This window comes from Hemitrygon akajei, chromosome 5 (assembly GCF_048418815.1).
Source record: "Hemitrygon akajei chromosome 5, sHemAka1.3, whole genome shotgun sequence".
Taxonomy (NCBI): Eukaryota; Metazoa; Chordata; class Chondrichthyes; order Myliobatiformes; family Dasyatidae; genus Hemitrygon; species Hemitrygon akajei.
Window position 1 is genome coordinate 23,969,254 of NC_133128.1, and position 21,014 is coordinate 23,990,267.

The window sequence follows — 21,014 nt, forward strand, 5'->3', positions numbered from 1 at the left end:
GGCGGGCAGCAGCACTCGTGTGCTCTGCAGCAGCCACTGTGTGCGTAGCTCCTTAGGCTAATACGTGAGCGTATTTACTAAGTACTGTCGTGGTTTCTTACAATAACCAGGAGACGCAGAAGATTCTTCAAGAAGTTTTAAGCTTTAATTTGCAAACCAAAGCGGAGACAGTGAGCTAGCTGCTGAGTGCCCGCCAATCTTTTTACATAGCATTTTTTATAGCAATCTTGTTATCTTAGTTGCATTAACATATCCAATCACTCTACAACATATATGTCAAACTCAAGGCCCGCAGGCCAAATCCGGCCCGCGGTGGAATTATCTTTGGCCCGCGAGATAATATCTACGGTAATTACTATTAAAGCTGGCCCCAGTAATCAAAGTGCCTATGGTGTATGATATGGCTAATGCTGAGTTTATTCAAGTACCAGGTTTTCAGGGTTTTTAGTGTTTATTCGGCAGTCTTGCTCGGCAGTCTTCTTCATAAGAAACGGAATTTGTAAAGTGAAACACTTTGTAGTTATAGCAGAGACTGAGACACATGAGAGCAAGCTGAAAAAACGGAGGCAACGAAAGCTGTGTTCGCACGCGTCCAACTGATCCGGCCCACATGAAGCTGCATTTTGCTCAATCCGGCCCGTGACCTAAAATGAGTTTGACTCCCCTGCTCTACAACTACATATCATATCATATAAACTTCACTCACCTCAACTCTGAACTGATTCCACAACCTATGGACTCATAGAACATAGGAATCTACAGCACATTACAGCATATCACCTTCTGACCTGGCACTATTATCTTTACCCAATCAGTCAAATTATGTCCCAGTTCACCTCCTGGGCCATGTGTTCCCTCGTTCCTGGCCACGGTTATCTCTCAGTTAGCCTCCCTTAACATTCCATTGCCTGTTTTTATCATTCTGTCTGCCACCGTTATCTTTTCATAAGCCATTCCATCTCATAATATATAGAGTACATTTCAGCTAAGTACATTTCTGCTAATAATACACTGATGTTCTTATATGCCATAGTATGTACCTCAGAATACAATGTATCTAGTAAATCAATGAATGCATAGTAAATGCTCAGTAATCGTGGTTATATAGTGAATGCCGCTAATGCCATTCTTCAGTATATTTTCCAGTAGTACCTGCACCCCATGAGGCGGCAAACTGGAATACATTGCGGGGGGTTGGGGAGTGGATGGAAGGGGTGCAGATACAGTCGCTTTGAACTGTATGGTTAAACTCGTGGCCTGCTGACGTGACTCGTACACCGTGTGCGGCTCATCAGCAGAGTTGACAACGGCAACTACATATAATAAAAATACGTTAACGGTTGTTATAGCTTTCAGTTCCCACTGTTTTAAGTATATCTTAGGTAATTTATGTAAGTTTTTTAGTTAGACCCAAAAAAGGAGGACTTACCATCTGGCTCGAGGTGGCGCCGGACGGAGGACAGAGTGTTCAAAAGCTGGACGTCTGGCCTCCCTAGGCATCAATCCCCTTTGCTGGATGGGAGAGGGGCTTTCTGACTGAAGATAAACAAAATCCCAGACTCTGGAAAGGTCCCAGTAAAAGACAGGCAACTCCTGCAGAACAGCACGGCATTTATTCATAATAGTAAATAGATACAAAAGTATAAACAGCGTATAAATTATACATTCATGGTCATTACATTTAGTAGTGTTCCTTTTCCTTTAAAGCCATGGTGTCATTGCCACCTACATGCTCCTCCCCCCAGGGAGATACACCCAACTCAGCCCCTGCAAGTCCTTGTAGTAGAAGGAGTCTTGATGGAGGTCCTTGCCCATGGAGCCCTTACATCTAAATTTCAATGCATCAATCAGCACCAGGTTCAGGAACAGCCATTGCTCTTCAACCATCAGCGTGGAAAACTTCACTCACCTTAACTCTGAACTGATTCCACAACCTATGGACTCATAGAACATAGAACATAGGAATCTACAGCACGTTACAAGCCCTTTGGCCCACAAAGTTGTGCCGACCATGTATCATACTCTAGAAACTATCTCGAATTTCCATACCACATAGGTCTCTATTTTTCTAAGCTCCATGTACCTATCCAAGAGTCTATTAAAAGGCTCCATTTTATCTGCCTCTACCACTGTCGCTGGCAGTGTATTCCACGCACCCACCAATCTTTGTGTACAAAAATTACCTCTGACATCCACTTGTACCTACTTCAAAATACCTTAAAACTATGTCCCCTTGTGTTAGCCATTTCAACCCTGGGCAAAAAGTTTCTGACTATCCACACGATCAATGCTTCTCATCATCTGATACACCTCTATCAGGTCACCTCTCACACTCTGTTGCTCCAAGGAGAAAAAGCCAAGTTCACTCAGCCTGTTCTCATTAGGCACACTCTCCAATCCAGGCAACATCCTTGTAAATCTCCTCTGCATTCTCTCTATAGAATCCACATCCTTCCTGTAGTGAGGTGATCAGAACTGAACACAGTACTCTGTGGGGTCTAACTGAGGTCTTATATAGCTTTAACGTTACTTCAAGGTTCTTGAACTCAATCCCATGGTTGATTAAGGCCATCACACCATACACCTTCTTAACAATGCACAGCAGCTTTGAGTGTCCTGTGGACACAGACCCCAGCATCTCACAGATCCTCCGCACTGCCAAGGGTCTTATCATTTATGTTATATTCTGTCTTCAAAATTTGACCTACCTACCAAAATGAACCACTTCACACTTCTCTGGATTGAACTTCATCTGCCACTTCTCAGCCCAGCTCTGCATCCTATCGATATTCCGCTGTAACCTCTGACAACCCTCCAGACTATCCACAACACCCCAACTTTTGTGTCATCAGCAAACTTACTAACCCACCTCATCCAGGTCATTTATAAAAATCTAAAAGAGGAGGGGTCCCAGAACAGATTTCTTCTGAACGCCACTGGTCACCATCCTCCATGCAAAATACGAACCATTTACAACTACACTTTGCCTTCTGTGGGCAAGCCAATTCTGGATCAACAAAGCAAGATCACCTTGGATCCCATGCCTCAGTACTTTATGAATGAGCCTTGAAAGGGGAACCTTATCAAATGCCTTACTGAAATCCATATACACTACATCCACAACTCTACCTTCATCTACCTTCAATGTATTTTGTTACTTCCACAAAGAATTTAATCAGGTTCATAAGGCATACCTGCACTTGACAAAGCCATGTTGACTCTCCCTAATCAGATTATGTCTGTCCAAATGCTCATAAATCCTGCTAGTCAGAATCTTCTCCAACAACTTCTACCCACCACTGAAGTCAGAATCACTGGTCTATAATTTCCAGGGTCATCTCTACTCTCTTTCTTGAACAAAGGAACAACATTTGCTACCTTCCAATCCTCTGGTACTTCTGTCCCTATTGCCGATGCAAATATCATTGCCAGGTACTCAGCAATCTCCTCCCTCGCTTCCCATAGTAGCCTGGGATATACCTCGTCTGGTCCTAGTGACTTATGTAACTTAATACCTTTCAGCAGCTCCAGCACATCCTCTTTCTTAATGTCTGTATACTCAAGCATTTCAGTCCATGGTAAGTGATCCTCACAATTGCCAAGGTCCTTTTCACTGGTGAATACTGAAGCAAAGTATTCATTAAATACCTCCATCTTCATTCACATGTTTCCACTGTCACACCTGATTGGTCCTATTCTCACATGGCTCATCCTCTTCCTCTTCACATACTGTACTTGAAGAATGCCTTGGGGTTTTTCCTTCATCCTGTTTGCCAAGGCCTTCTCGTGGCCCCTTCTATCTCTCCTAATTTCATTCTTGAGCTCCTTCCTGGCACCCTTGTAATTTTCTAGAGCTCTAACAATAAGTAGTTTCTTGAATCTTCCATAAGCTTTTCTTTTCCTCTTAACTAGATTTTCTACATCTCTTGAACACCATGGTTCTTTTATCCTACCATCATTCCTCTGCCTCAATGGAACATACTTATGAAGAACATCATGCAAGTGTTCCCTCAACATTTGCCAGATCTGTGCCATGCAATTCCCTGAGAACATCTACCCCCAATTTATGTTCCCAAGTTCCTACCTAATAGCATCATTTGAACCTCTAACCCAATTAAATGTTTTCCCAAATTGTCTGCTCCTATCCCTCTCCAGCGCTGTGGTAAAGGAAATAGATTTGTGATCACTACCTCCAAAATACTCTCGCACCAAGAGATCTGACACCTGACCAGGTTCATTTCCCAGTACAAGATCGAGTACAGTCTCTCCTCTAGTTGGCGTATCTATATATTGCGTCTGGAAACCTTCCTGAACACACCTAACAAACTCTGCTCCATCCAATCCCCTTGCTCTAAGGAGATGCTGGTCAATATTTGGAAAGTTAAAATCATCCATCATAAAGGTATTATTGCACTGTTCCAGAATCTGCCTCCCTATCTGCTCCTCAATGTCTCTGTTACTATGGGGGGAGGGGGTCTATAAAAACACCCAGTAGAGTTATTGCTCCCTTCCTATTTCTGACTTCCACCCACAATGACTCAGTGGACAATCCCTCCAAGACCTCCTCCTTTTCCGAAGCTGTGATGCTATTCCTGATTAGCAATGCCACTCACCCACGTTTTTGTCTCCATCCCTGTCCTTTTTGAAACATCTAAAGCCCAGCACATTCAGCAACCATTCCTGCCCCCGAGTCTCTGTAATAGCCACAATGTCATAGTTCCACGTGTTGATCCACACTCTAAGTTCATCTGCCTCATTTATGATATTCCTTGCATTAAAATAGATACATCTCAAACCAAACATGAGGAAATCTGCAGATGCTGGAAATTCAAGCAACACACACAAAATGCTGGTGGAACACAGCAGGCCAGGCAGCACCTATAGTGAGAAGCTCTGTTGACGTTTCAGGCTGAGAACCTTTGTCAGGACCATCTCAAACCATCTGTCTGAGTGCATCTCTGGTCTATCATCTGCTTATCCTTCCTCAAACTCCCTACAAGCTGTCTCTACTTGTGCGCCAACCGCCCCATCCTCTACCTCTTCACTTTGCTTCCCATCCCCCATGCAAATCTAGTTTAAACCTTCCCCAACAGCATTAGCAAACTTGCCCCTCCCCAGGATATTGGTTCCCCTCCAGTTCAGGTGCAACTCATCCCACTTGTACAGGTCACTTCCTCCCCAGAAAATGTTCCACTGACCCAAGGACTTGAAACCCTGCCCCTGCACCATCTCCTCAGCCATCTGTGCTACCTTCCTGTTCTGACCTTCACTAGTTCGTGGCCCTCGGAGTAATCTGGAGATTACCACCTTGGAGTTCCTGCTCTTCAGCCTGCTTCCTAACTCCCTAAACTTACTGTGCAGGGCCTCTACCGTTCTCCTGCCTATGTCGTTGGTACCAAGATGTACCACGACCTCCAGCTGCTCACTCTCCCCTTCAAGAATATTCTGTAACTGCACAGAGACATCCTAAACCATAGTACTCGGGAGGCAATACACTATCCTTGCATCTCTATGTTGCCACAGAATCTCCTATCTGTCCCCCTAACTATCGAGTCCCCTACGACTATTGTTCCACCCGACTTCACCCTACCCTTCTGAGGCTTAGAGCTGACCACAGTGCTATTGCTCTGGCTGCTGCTGCCTTGCCCAGATAGGTCATCCCCCTCAGCGGTCTCCAAAGGGGTACACCGCAGAGGGGCTTCCCACAGATGTAGTCATCAAGGAGAACATCAGGATCCATGAATTCCCACATCCTAAAGGAAGAACATTCCACTGCCATATCTGCCACCCTGCCTGCACTGTACAATGGGCAACCAAGACCAAATCTTCTCATCTGTTGCACTGGCCTCAGTACCTTGCTTGTCAAAGTCTCTTGAGTCAAAGCCTGATGCTCCCAGTCTCACTACTGGTCCACTCCCAACAATGGTTGCCCCACTTCTCCCTTCTCTATTTTTATTTACTTTGCAGTGCTCTGTTCCACCGCTGATTGGGCCTCTGGAATATCCGAACACCAATATCTCCTTTTATACAAGCTTCGCCGATGTGCGTGTAACCTCCTGGAAGTGCTCTGTTCACGCCACTGACTGGGCCTCCGGACTTACTTTCAAAGACTGTACAATTTCTCAGCTTTATTTAGTTATTTATTTATTATTTGGACAGCTTGTCTTCTTTTCACATTGTGTGTTTGTCAGCCTTTGGGTGTAGTTTTTTTTATTCTATAGTATATCTTTGTTCTACTGCAAGAAAGTGAACTGCAAGTGACATACTATACGGTATACATACTTTGATAATAAATTTACTCTGAACTTTGAATATTCTCCTGAGCCTGGAATGAGCCAGCCAATGGCACTCCCTTTCAGACATCTCCAAGACCTGGGCTCAATACCCCTGGCTGGATTTCCTCACTTGCAGAGCCCAGTCAGTTCGGATTGGCATAAACATCTCCTGCACAGTCTCCATCATCACAGGAGCACATTAAGGATGTGTGCTTAGCCCCCTGCTCTACATGCTTCATACCGATGACTATGTGGCTAAGTGCAGCTCTAACGCCATATACAAGTTTGCTGATGACACCACTGCTGTGGGCTGTGTTACGAACCCCATAACTGGGTCACTTACAGGCAAAGATAGAGAGGTCCGTTGAAGTCTGATGATACTATTTTTAACAGTATTTATTAGTAAAAATACACAAAAACAATATCAATGCAAATATACAGATAATATACGTCGTCAATACTAAATCTAAAAGTGTGGGTATAATAATAATCAATAAGAAATAAGCTCTATCGTTGTCTAGGGGATAATGTATTGTCCGATGGAAATACACAGTTCACTGCAGTTCCACAAGCTGCCGTCTTTTGGTTGTCGCTGTGTTGCACTTTGTTGGGGAGAGAGAGAGAGAAAAACTTGCCGGCTTTCCTTGATGATTTCGATCCGTCAGGTGTCTCGTTGTCGTGGCCGTTCAAGTGTGACCTCTCCTTTAGCTAAACCGTTCTTCCGTGATTAGCCCGCCACCCCGGCAAGGGAGGACGCATGCGAGCTCTCACCGGCTTTCGCTATAAAACGCTGTCACGGGATTTCTAGTGTTTCTCCTGGTGCGTCTAAAGGGGTTGTCCCCCAGACCCTCTTTTATCCTTACTCACGGGGTCTCAGATGTCAATCAGGTTGGGATGATGCAATCCCTCAACCAGACCACTCTGGTTGTCCCCTGAGGGGTTTCAATGAACAGTACAGTACTCAATACACAATTCCTTCTCCAAGAGACAATAGCCGTTATCAGTGGTTCCGTTTCGCTGAGGTCAGGACACATTCCAAACCTTGTGTATTCTGGACGTCTCTCTCTCATTTCCTGGGTCTCAGACCCGAAATAATAGCGATCTTGCGATTCTCAAAAAGGAGGGGGCGACTTTGTACCCTTCGGCCCCTCAGAGTTGCTTCACCTTCGTAATAAGACAGGTTAGCAATGATGATAAATATACAAGTGTGGAAATAGGAAAACCAATCTTCTTCAAGCCTAGGGGTAAATGGATACAGTCTTATGATGATGAAGAAAGTTCAGTTCAGTTTGTGGTATTTAGTTGAGTAGTGATGGAGAGAGAGAGAGAGGTGTGTAGGTCTTCAGGTGAGCTGGTGCCATCTATCTTCCCATTGTCCTCCGAAATCCTTTCAAAGTCATCAACTGTGACCATAACAAAGGCGACTGTTCTTCCGTGGTGAATTATCAACCCAGGCAAGGGTTGGACTCACAAATAACTTCCCATTGGTCACACCTTTTCTGCACTGCGAGAGCCGCTGATCGATTTCCCCGAATCGATCCTCCAAAAACCCACCTTCCTGTGGGCACAACAAAGGTCATCCAGTGTCCAAACCGTGCGTGTGTCCGAGTCCAGCAGCTGACCTGGTATTTATCTCAGCATGCTGAACACCAGCTGTCAATCAAGCTGCTCCGCCCTTCTCTCTCTGTAAGAACTCACTAGCAGGCAGTGTCCTTTTGGAAATGTAAACAAGCGAGAAACCACAACATAAATCTTCCGAGCATTCTTCGCCTCTCTCTCTCTCTTAATAACAAGGTCTCTGCGTTGGACACTTCCCTCTCTCTCTTTCTTTTTAAGAGCACAGTTCATAGGGTCAATTCAGGACCCCGTGACAACCCCAATTGGTAAAAACTGGCCCTGTAAAGTGCTAAGCACTGTGTTGCCTTACTGCTCACCGCCAGCACGTAGTAGAGGAAAATTTATGCAGGGAGGCTACGGAGCGCTGTAAGAACAATCGTAGTAGTGGATTTTTAAACTTTCCTAATATAGATTGGGACAGTCATAACGCTAAGTTTAGATGGGGTGGAATTTTGTTAAGTGTGTTCAGGAAAGTTTCCTCAGGCAATATATAGAGACTCTTACTGGGAGAAGGTAAAGATGGACAGGGCAAGTGACTGAGGTGTTAGTGGCAGAGCTTTCTGGAACCAGTGACCATAGTTCTAGTAGTTGTAAAAACGTTAAGGAAAAGGACACAACTGGTCCACACGGTAAGGTTCTAAATTGGGGCAAGTTGAATTTTGGCAATATTAGACAGGAGCTTACTAAAGATGATTGGAGTAAGTTGTTTGCAGGCAGAGGAACATTCAGCAAATGGGAGTCTTTCAAAAATGAGATAGCAGGAGTTGCAGTGAGATAGTCCAGATGTTCCTGTTAAATAGAAAGGCGAGACTGGCAAGTGTAGAGAATACTGGATGGCATGAGGTATTGAGGTTCTTGTCACAAAAAAGGAGAGAAGGATCATATACAGACAGCTAGGTTCAAGAGAATCCATGGAGGAGTTCAGGGCATGCAGAGATATACTGAAGAAGGAAACCAGGAGGGTAGAATGGAGGCAGGAGATAGCTTAGACAGAGAAGATTAAAGAAAACCCAGTGATAGTTTATAAGTATAAAAGGAAAATGAGGCAGAGAATAAATCCCTTCAAAGGGGACATCTTTGTGTGGAGCTGCAGGAAATGGACAAGGTTCTTAATGAGTTTATTTATCAAGGAGAAAGATGGAAGAGCCAGCTCTCATTGGAGGTGAAGAGGGTCATTAACTTTAAATTCCTGGGTGTTACTATCTCAGAGGACCTGTCCTGGATCCATCATATAAATGTACTTGCAAAGAAAGCACGGCAGCGTCTCTACTTCCTTAGAAGGCTGTGGAGATTCAGCACAACATCAAAAACTTTGACAAACTTCTGGGTGAGTAGTGGAAAATGGATTGGCTAGCTTCATTACAGCCTGATATGGGAACACCAATACATTTGAACAGAAAATCCTATAAAAGGTAGTGGATTGGGCACAGCACATCACGGGTAAAGCCCTCCCAACCACTGAGTACATCTACATGAATGCCCAGGCCAAGCTCTTTTCTTGCTGCTGCCATCAGTAGAAGGTACCTCAGGATTGGCACCACCAGGTTCAGAAACATTTATTACTCCTCAACCATCAGGCTCTCGAACAAAAGAGGACAACTACACTCATTCTATCTCTGCTGTTCCCACAACCAACGATCTCACTTTAAAGGCTCTTGTTATTTCATGCTCTCATTATTTATTGCTATTTATTTATAGTTGTATTTCAACAGTTTGTTGTCTTTTATGTTCTTGCTCTTTCATTGATCCTGTTTACAGTTACTATTCTATAGATTTGCTGAGATTTGCCACTGGAAAAAGAATCTCAGGCTTGTATGTGGTGACAATGTATGTAATCTGTTAATTACATTTTTACTGTGTACTGTACCAGCAGTTATGGCCGGAATGACAATAAAGAGTGACAGTCTTGATTTGACTTAAATTTTACTTTGAACTTTGATTCAGGATCCTGCAGTGAGAGAAATGATAGGATGCACAATCATTTTAAAGCACTAATCAATTTTATCAGTACTCAAGGGAACATAAGCAATACTTATCTAAAGAACGCCATGGGCTCCGCGTCCACCGCAGAACGATCTCTCCCCTCTTATGTCCCCTACACTGCTCATGACACAGTCCGGTAGTGAAGCCCCTCCCTAAGCGTGAAGTGGTTGTTTGCTCCCACTTATACTTGTTCTACAAGGAAGTGATAGCTCACCCCAGCGCAAACCAGTACTCCTCCGCCACAGGCAGGAATGTGGTAAATTTAGTATGGCAAGGCTAACCACATTCCACAATCAGTGTTTCGGAATGGTCCATTGAGCTCAGCTACTCCTCACTCGTCACGTGGCAGCTGCACAGTGTTTGTCTTTACATTTTATCCGACCATGCACCACAAAGGTCCTCACATCCCTAGTCCTGAATTCCTTATTAATTGCTTTTTGTGTATTATTGTATGGATTAATAGGTTGATTGGTGAAATGTGTGGAATTAGGAGGCCTGGGCTCATTGGGCTGGATGAGCCTGTTACTGTGCTGTGTATCTAAATAAAAATATTTTTAAAATAACAAGGTGGGGAAATGAAATGGCAGTTTAATGAGAGAATTTCAAAGCACTGTATGTTGGCTTTTGAAAGCATAGTCATCACGATGGAGCAATCATTTCTGGCACCCTTTGCCACTGTCCATTAATTGTTCTGTAATGGATGGTGTCACCTTTCGAGGTTCTCAACTTAAATCATAGTTTAGTGTACAGTACCTTACATTTCATATTCAATTTCATCTGTCACAGTACTGTTGCATAGCGAAGGTGCCAACCAGTGAATAAGATGTCAAGCCAATGAAATGCGCTCTCGGCACCCTTTTGTTGAGTTCTGTCCCCGACTGTGAGATTGCTGATCGTTCATTAAGTTCCATATTGCCTGCAGCAGTACACTGACCACTACTTTGGGGTGCATTAAGGTAGGCTGTAAGTGTGCATCCTTTTTACGTGAACCACACTAACATTATAGAAGAGGCAGATTGTGCTACAACGAAGATTTGTGACCAGCCAACAAGTGCTATTGAACAGTACCAGAACCGACCGCTGATGGTCTGCCTTTAAATGACACATTTCAGAAGCCTTAGCTTTCTTTGGCAGGCAGGACAATGCAACAATCCCAACAGACAGGAACAAAGGCAACAAGCAAAAAAAGTCACGGTTCTCAATATTTATTGCAATAGTTATAAGAATTAAGACACTGTAGTTTTAGAAGGCAACTGGGTAACTTCAGTGTTTCTCTTTTTAAGCAAGACCATTAACATGTGGTATTTTCTTTAATTGTCAATAACTTAGTGTGCAATCCATTTTTAGTTTTGGTCCCTGGCTCAGTTCAATAAACTTCATACTTACTTTTGTTCTTCCTTTACTATTTCTTGGTACTCGGGCAGCACCGAAGGAAGATTCCAGTTATGGTTCACAGGAATAACAAGCTTTATACTGAATCAGTACGTTTTAAATACTGATTCTCATAGGTGTTACTTGTGTAGTCAGAGGGCTACACAGTCCTTATTTCCACTCTTTGGTCATTATTTTAAGTACACTGGTAAACAATGGGATTGACATGCATAGAGACAGAAGGATCATGTACTTCAATTAATATACCTTTTCCTCTTCTTGTCAAAGCAAGGTGGGAAATCTCTACAGGACAATAGTTCAGTTTGAAAGATTGACTATGGAACTGTACACAGTACTTTGATACCACATCATCTCTAAACTTAGAGAAGGTATCAGCATTGAACACAAAAAATCCTGAACCGACAAAGCCCACACAGAAGAGTAAGTCACACACTGAGAATGAGTTTAGACCTGCACTAGTCATAACACTTAAATTGTCATTTAATAATAAAAATAAGTTCACTGAGTAGCGAGTATAACTGGAAGACAAAGAATAAACAGCATTATGATTTTTCCCAGAACTAACTAAATAATAGAAATAGAAATCATAGGAATCATAGAAATAATCACTGTTAGTGTGGTGGGCGAATAATAGGAAAGACTCGTAGCAAAACCTAAAAGGCCAGAAGTCTCTTGCTTACAGTGGGCAATGGAAGGGTATTGGGGGGGGGGGGGGAATAAATGGCTAATTAATAATCTTTATCCAGTTCACTAAATAGGCAGCATTGTAAAAGTGCAGCATGCTGAATAGATTAGCCCTAGGAAACTGCAGAGTCTTAAAGCTACACGTGGAATTCTGGAAGAGTACAAGTCAGTTTGTATTCAGTTACACAGCTCATTGTTGACTATGCCAGTCAACTTTAGTTTGTGAGAAAGAGCAAAGTTTGCCCATGGTAGCTAAAAGGAAATCAACAGCTGAATGAAGAGGCAGGTGTGTTAACACAGCTTAAGACCTAGGCAGCACAACATTCCTACAACCCCCGAAACTGAGAACAGGCCATGCACTTTTCTGATTATTATTCAAAGGCTCTTAAGAAAAATGGGGAAAAATGGCAGTAGAAAATATGAAGCGAGTGCATAAAAAGCCAGTTGTCAACTGGTCACAATCACTATAAACCAAATAAACAGAGGATAACCAAGTAGGGAAGCTCATATTATGTTACTGGGCATGTTGAGAATGAGGGGCACACACTCACACATTCCAACAAAACTTCCAGCACAGCCTGGGACTAACAACCCAGCAAAATCTGAAGGATGCTCCTGGATTGCCAGGTAATTGCTTTCCAAGCCAACTGACCAGCTTAACGATATGGCACCTTCATAGCCTACAGTCCTCATGCCTTCTTGAGACAATTACCATCTACAAATGAAGTGAAGAGCTCACTCTTGGTCACATATACGGTACATAAAACAAAACAGCTAACAGTGATACAAGACTGATGAATAGGAACCTGTGGGAAAATGGTGGACTGGTGTGACTTCTTAATTTTTCAAGTGCAGTTTTCAGAAGATTCCTTTGCCTCCACTAAAAAAGCGGCTCTTAAAGTGATCCAGTGCAGCAGCAGGCTCACGTGGCAAATGGAAACCCTCGTATTTAAGTGTAATTCCCCACAGTAATACAAAAGAATGTCAAATATACTGAATTTGTACTACTTCAGATATATTCAGCACAGGGAATATTTACATACTTGGTCCCATCACATGGTTTTCCTTAAATTCACGCTCCATGATCCTGTATTCCCAAATTGTAAACTATACAAAAGCCACAAGTAGATTTGCGGTCAGAATATTCACCAATTCAGAGGCTGAGAAATGAATTCAATCCTCTAGCCTTGTAGTGTAAAGTATCAAGTTATTGGCATGACTTCATTTTTGCACATACTGAGTAATGCAAGTATATGGATAATTTCGGTTAAATGTGATAAAATAGACATAGACTCCCAATTTCAGACTTAACAGCTACATACTCAGAAATTCAAACGTTTTTCCATTCAGTTTCCATTGGTTTTGCACGAGAAGTGATAATCCGCTTACTTGACTCATTAATTCAATTATCTCTTCTCCGATCAGTCTTACTGGCATCACAGGGAAGTTCTCAGTTAGTCAGTATTATTTCACTACAGAAAGGTTTCAGGAAACCTCAACACGATTACTGCCAGGTTCTAAGAAAAGGACTCTGAGCTTATTGACCCACAGATGTCACTGCAAAATGAGACTGGCATCATTTAAAAAATATTACAGAAAAGAGAGTGTTAGAGCCAACTTCTGAAGTGAAAACTGCTGAGAATGGGGGGGGGGGGGGGGGAGAATGACTTCCCTATATTTGGCTCAGGAAGCCTGCCAAGAAGACTTAGGGACTGTCCCATTTGTTGAAGTCCAGACAGTTAGCCTTGGAAACCATTTCTTCTGCAGAGGTCTGGAGTTAATCTTATAGTCAGTTTTGATGTGGAGAGAACTAATGGAGGTGGGGAATAAGGTGGCAGACAGAAGAGATTAAAGAAAAGCAGACACAGCAGTCGAAAGGAGAACCCCTGGCTTTCAACTCTGCTGCAGCCTTTGAAACTCTAGATGGCAATAATGAATTGAAATTACGTACATTGGACAGTGAACCACACTGCAAAATTATTCTAACCTAGCAACAATCAGGTCAGATAGGCACAAATTTATTCAGGGAAGGGTGTATCCAAAACAGGCTTTCCCTGTGTTTGGGATTGGGTGCACGATAAAACAAAGGTGCCCTGTCATTTCCAAATTCTTGAACAATATTCAATTCTCATAACTGAGGGGAAAAAAATCCAAAGATTATGGAAGCCCAAATCCCTCCTGGGGAAAATGTTGCAATTTTTCCTCAAACAAGTGTGAAGTAAAATTTTAAAAAACAAAGTTTCCTTCTACGCTGGAATAATCCTGATGAAGAAGCCTCTAACCGCAAGTCACATAATACCTTGAGGCTTTTGGAGTCTGCACATTCTTTAGTCACAGTGCATTGACGTGGGACGGAGGGAGAGAACAGGGATAAAGGGGAGGGCCTCAAGTGCTCAGGAACCTCAGTCTGCTGCAATGCCATTAACTTTAACTTTGCTTTTGGATTTTGGGAAAAGCCTTTTAATTTGCTTCCTGGTCGACTTCCTCTCTTTCTCCAAGGGTGTTGGATGCTCCAGATAAACCAGGTCATTGTGCGACTGGCTCATTCCAGGCTCTTTCTGATGATGTCTGCGCCGGAAAAAGAATTTTGCACTGCTCCGCATAAAGCTGCCTATAAAAGAAATACAAATCTCTAATAAGTCAGGTATCGCACAAGGGGGCAATGTCGAGAAGAAAACATGTGGGCTCCCTTCCCTAAAAAAAGTCTAATGTAACTGTTGATCCGCAATTTCCTTAGTAATTCATTATGAGGTCTTTTGCACAACGTGACAATGGGTAAGAGCAGGATTGGTGCAATTTAACCAGAACTGTAGGTAAAGCTGCTCTTGGGACATGCCTTTTTCTCACTACTACCACTAGAGTCAGAATCAGCTTTAATATCACTGATACACATCATGAAATTTATTGTTTTGTGGCAGCAATACAGTGAAACACAAAAACAATAAATTACAATAAATATATTTTTACTTACTGTAATTTATTGCTACACACACACACACACACACACACACACACACACACACACACACACACACACACACACACACACACACACACACACACACACACACACACACACACACACACACACACACACACACACACACACACACACACACACACACACACACACACACACACACACACACACACACACACACACACACACACACAGTCTCTCGAAGTCCCAGGAAGGCGAACATGTTGCGCAGTCAATGTCTGTGGGCACACATGACTTCTGAGGCCGAAGTCCGAAGTGCAGATACGCCTATTGGGGCAGGAGCGGACGCCTTCCTGTGTCTTTCTTGACTCGCCTTGAGGCGCTGCATGCGCCAGTTGGCTTGGAAGTTGTTTGCTGCCTTGGAGCATAGATTGTGCCACTTGGACCGATCAGCAGCAGTGTGTTCGCGATTGCGGGGCTGGAGTTTGGCCCACTTAAAGTTTGACTGGAGGTTGACCTTGTACCTCTTCCTTGGGCGACCTTGGGCACGGTTGCCCTGCTCCAGTTCTCCGTAGAACAACTGACGCGGCATTCTGGACTCATCCATGCGGATCACATGGCCGGTCCATCTGAGCTGAGCCTTGGCTTCAATGCTCGTGGAATTGGCTCGGTCCAGGACTGTCAGGTTGGAGATACGGTCTTGCCAGCGGATTTGCATGATTGATCGCAGAGCGCGATTGTGGAATTGTTCAAGCTGTTTGACATGTCTGCGATACAGTGTCCAGGTTTCACAGCCATATAGAAGTGATGAGACCACAATAGCATTGTAAACCTTTAGTTTAGTAGAGAGGTGAATGTCTTTGTGCTGCAGAACTTTGACCCAGAGCCTTCCGAGTGCCTTGCTTGCTTTCTGGATCATTGACATGATTTCTTTATCAAGGGCACTGTCGCTGGAGATGGTACTCCCCAGGTATTTGAAGTTGTCAATGTTCCGTAGTTGTGTGTCATCGATGGTGATGCATGGCTGTGGTGGGGTGCTGTTAGGTGCAGGCTGCAGGAGGACCTCTGTTTTACTGAGGCTGATTTTTACTTACTGTAATTTATTGCTATACACACACAGACACAGACAGACACACACACACACACACACACACACACACACAAATAATAAATGAATTAAGTAGTGCAAATAGAGAGGAAAAATAATGAGGTAGTGTTGTTGGGTGCTTCATTGCCCTCTCAGAAATCTGATGGCGGAAGGAAGAAGCTGTTCCTAAAATGTTGAGTGTGTATCTTCAAGCTCCAGCACCTCCTCCCTGGTGGTAGCAATGAGAAGAGGGCATGTCCTGGGTGATGAGGTCCTTAATGACTGATGCCGCCTTTTGGAGATGTCCTTGATGCTGGGGAGGACAGTGCCCTTGAAGGAGCTGGCCGAGTTTGCAACCCTCTGCAGCTTTTTTCAATCCTGTTCCTCTGCAGACCAGACAGTGATGCAACCACTTAGAATGCTCTTCATGGTACATCAGTAGAAATTTGCTAGAGGAGACGGTGCTACAGGAGTCGCAGACCCACACACGATGAACACATCTATGAACACTATTTCGCTCTTCCTCTTTCACACTATTTATTTTTATTGCAATGAATAAGAACTTTTTATGTCTCATACTGGACTGCTGCCACATAACAACCAATTTCATGACATATGTTGGTGATAATAAACCTGATTCTGAACTACTCTTTGGATGTGATGGTCAACCTCTCACAAAATTCTTGCAGCTGTAACAAAGGATGTAAGATTCTGCTTGCACAGGGTCAGGCTCTCCTTAGTACCCTGTTTCCTTTCTTCTGTCTTTAAACACCTTGAAAGTACAGCATGGAAGACACAGAGTTATACAGTATGGAAGTACCCTTTATCCTCTAACTCATCCATGCTGACCGAAATGTCAACCCAAGCTGGTCTCATTTTCCAGCGTTTGGCCCGTATCCACTTAAACCTCTTCTATGCAGGAACCTGTCCAAGTATCTTTTAAACAATGAAACACTGTTATTGCAGACACCTCTGGGAACTTGCTCCATATATCCACCACCCTCAGTGTGAAAAAGTTTCTCCTTGGAATGCTTTTAAATCTTTTCCTTTTGACATTAAATCTCTGACCTCTAGTTTTAAACTCCCCTAACAAGGGGGAAAAACTTCAAGCATCTACCTTATCTAAAATATATATATATATTTACCTGATACTGCATATGTGTGCATGCAAGAGGCAACAGTCCATGAATCTATGAACACTACCTTATTATTCCTTCCTTCTTGCAATATTTAATTTTTTTTTATATAGTACTTTTGTCCTTGCACTGTACTGCTGCCAAAAATCATCAGATTTCAGGTCAATTAAGACAGGAATAATAAACTTGACTCTCATTCTGGCTATTATAATGGAGAGACCACACATCTCTACCCACCAAAATCTATTGTGTTAATCTTCTGCAGCTTGCTCTTGGAGCAAAGAAATGCCTACAGGCACTGCTGCCTGATGTACGGAGGGGATTAGATGTCTCTTCTCGTTGCTGCCATCAGGAAGGAGGTACCAGAGTTTTAGGTCACATACCATCAAGTTCAGGAACTGTTATTACCCCTCAACCATCAGACTCCTGAACCAAGGTAGATAACTTTACTCACCCCAACACTGAACTGATTCCACAGGCTAGAGCTCACTTTCAAGGCCTCTGCAACTCTTGTTCTCAATATTATTAGTATTATTATTTTGTTTTTCTTTTTGTATTTGAACAATTTATTTTTTTGCACATTGTTTATTTTTCCGTCTTTTTGTGTAGTTTTTCATTAATTCTATTGTGTTTCTTTGCATTTACCGTGAATGCCTATAAGAAAAATGAATCTCAGGATAGTATTTGGTGACATGTTATGTACTTCAATAATAAATTTACTTCGAATTTTGTACATGTAATATTTCACCACTGACTACCAAAAAGATGCACAGATCACATGCATCAGGTCTTTAGACTTGCCTGTGTATGTCTGGTTCTATTGCGTCAGTAGGATTCACCAATGTGTAGTTAATTCCCAATGCTCAGCAACTAATTCCTCTACTGTGAGGTCAGGGGAACAACCAGAACGACAGAATGTTGAACGTTATAGCACAAGGCCCATTAGTCTACAGCACCTGTGCCAAACTAAATACTCCCTCCTGCCCACACCTTTCCACTTTCCTCGTATCTGCTTCTATAATTTACGCCATAAGTATGCTCCAGACACTTACCACTTTGTAAAGAAAATGGCATCATGAATCTCCTTTAAGCTGGCTCCCTTTCTCCTTCACAGAGCCTTCTAGTATTTAACATATCCAACCTGGGAAAAATACTCTGACCACAGATCTTTCCTTTGCCTCTCCTAAGTTTAGAATAGATGAGGAACAGAATGGGTCATACCTGCATCTGTTTCTGCTTCTACTTCATGTGAAGTTCCCAAAAATCCACACAACAAACTTTTATACCAAAAGAGCACCCCAAGCTTCTATTTCCACCCCAAAACTTTGAGCACTGGCCAGCGGGAGATAACTTTCAGGACTGACACAACTGGCAATCCAAGGTTTCCTTTTGATTTTCTCTAACACGGGCATTAAAGTAGACATTCCCAGTTTTTGGGACTCAAAAAACATTCACCTCTAGATTTTTTCACTGTTCCAGCTTTTGAGTTGTTAAAGGAACTTGTGGACTTCTGTTCAAAATCCAGGTCCTCCTGAAAGCTAGGGCTGCACTCGCCGAACTGTCCATCAGTTTCAGCCAGTGACGGCGACGATGCTGCTTCTTCAGTAGCACAAATCGCAGCCTCGGCTGCGCTTGCAGTTAGTGTTTTCTCAGAAGAGAGCTCAGTAATGTTGCTGGAGGAAGGGTGAGGTGGAGACTCCTGTCTCAAGGATGCATCCATTGCAGCGGCATAGTTGGCTGATAAGGTCATTTGATCATCCACAGTCAGGGGAGTCTGGAGATGAAAAATGGAAATGATCTCTTCAAGATAATTCCAACCAATTTAATATGTAAAGACACACACTAAATACTAAATACCCTAGGAGTACAAAGTTTGTATATGCCTGTCAAAACTCTGATCAATCCACAAATTCTAATTTATTTGAAAGGTCTGACCTGTGACATCAACTCTGCCTCTCTTCCTTCAGATACGGTTGGACTTGCTGTGAACTCCCAGCATTTTGCCTTTTTAATCAAATTTCATAATACCATTTGACAGAGGAGCAGAATTAGGTCATTCAATCTCTTTAGTCTGCTTCACCATTCAATCATAGCTGATTCTAAATACTAAATTCTTTTAGAAACCCTCAGTTCTAAATTTCTTTCTTCAGTATTTCTTTTGATACTTCAGAAGTGGTGAATTCTGCAATTCACCACAAGTTATTAGGTATACTTAAGGTGAAGGCTGATGGGTTTTTGATTAGTAAGGGTGTCAAAGGTTATGGGGAGAAGGCAGGAGAATGGGTTTGAGGGGGTTAATAAATCCCATGATAGAATGGTGATGGACTCAATGGGCTGAATGGCCTATTTCTGCTCCTGTGGCTTATGGTCAATTTCCAAAGAAGAAAATAATTTCAAGCACTCAGTACTGACAATCCAATTTAATGGCAAAATACCCTAGGAGTACAATGTTTGTATATGCCTGTCAGAATAAAAGGTAAGGACAACAGGTGTAGGAAACCTTGCCTTTTAAGAGATATTGAAACACTGGTTAAGAAAAAAAGGAGGGGCATAGCAGGTATAGGCAGGTAGGAACAAATGAGGTATATGGAATATAATAAGTGCAAGAGAACACCAGAAAAATCAGGAGGTCTAAATGAAAGCATGATGTTGCCCCAGCAGACAAGGTGAAGGAGAATGCTAAGGGATTCTACGGATATGTTAAGAGCAAAAGGATTGTAAGGGAGAAAATTGGTCCTCTGGAGGATCAGATGGTAATCCATGTGTACAGCCAAAAGAGATAGGGTGGGGGGTGGGTCTTAAATAGATTTTTGCATCTGTATTTACTCAGGAGATAGACACAGAGTTTATAGAAGTGAGGCAAGCAGAGGTCATAGACCCCATACAGATTACAGAGGAGGTGGTGTATTCTGCCTTGAAGCAAATTAGGGTGGTGACATGGTGTTCCCTCAGACCGTGGAGGAGGCAAATGCACAAATTGCAGGGGCCCTAGCAGAGATATTTAAGTCATTCTTAGTAACAGGCGAGGTACTGGAGGATTGGAGGATGACGAAGTTGTTTTGCTGTTTAAGGAAGGTTTTAAAAATAAACTAGGGAATTATAGGCAGGTGAGCCTCACCAGTTGTGGGCAAGTTATCGGAAGGTATTCTCAGGGGTAGTCAGCATGGCTTTGTGTATAGTAGGTCGTGCCAATCAATCTTATGGAGTTTTTGAGGAAATTACCAAGAAAGTTGGTGAAGGCAAGGTAGTGGATATTGTCTACGTGGACTTTAAAAAAGCATTTGACTAGATCCCGCATGGGAGATTGGTCAGGAAGACTCAGTCGCTCGGCATTCAAGGTGAGATAGTAAATTGGATTAGACATTGGCTTTGTGGGAGAAGCCAGAGAGCGGTAGTAGATGGATGTCTCTCTGACTGGAAGCCTGTGACCAGTGGAGTGCTGCAGGGATCAGTGCTGGGTCCACTGTTGTTTATCATTTATATCAATGATCAGGATGATAATCAATTGGATCAACAGATGACACCAAGACTTGGGGTGTAGTGGGCAGAAAGGAAGAGTATCGGAGCTTGCAGCAGGATCTGGACCAGCTGGAAAAATGGCAGATGGAACTTAGTGCAGATAAGTGGGAGGTGTTGCAGTTTGGTAGCACCAACCAGGGTAGGTCTTACACAGTGAACGTTAGGGCACTGAGGAGTGGGGTAGAACAAAGGGGTCTGGGAATACAGGTCCACACATTTTAATTCCACGTCCCATTCCCATTCTGATATGTCTATCCATGGCCTCCTCTATTGTCAAAATGAATCCAAACTCAGGTTGGAGGAACAGCACCTTATATACCGGCTGGGTAGCCTCCAACCTGATGGCATGAACATTGACTTCTCTAACTTCTGTTAATGCC

At 43.0% G+C, this 21,014-nt stretch overlaps 1 protein-coding gene across 1 annotated transcript in view; it reads right to left on the reverse strand.

Annotated features, from left to right (window-relative positions):
- Positions 1–11,064: 11,064 nt before the first annotated feature.
- The window catches only part of c2cd2 (C2 calcium dependent domain containing 2), a 109,350-nt gene continuing 99,400 nt past the window's right edge, over positions 11,065–21,014 (reverse strand). The window contains exons 13-14 of the mRNA XM_073045034.1: positions 18,571–18,889; positions 11,065–14,562 (exon numbers count right to left, since the gene is read on the reverse strand). Of these exons, the coding sequence (XP_072901135.1) occupies positions 14,354–14,562; positions 18,571–18,889 (528 nt within the window). The 3' untranslated portion in view covers positions 11,065–14,353. The remainder of the gene's footprint in view (positions 14,563–18,570; positions 18,890–21,014) is intronic.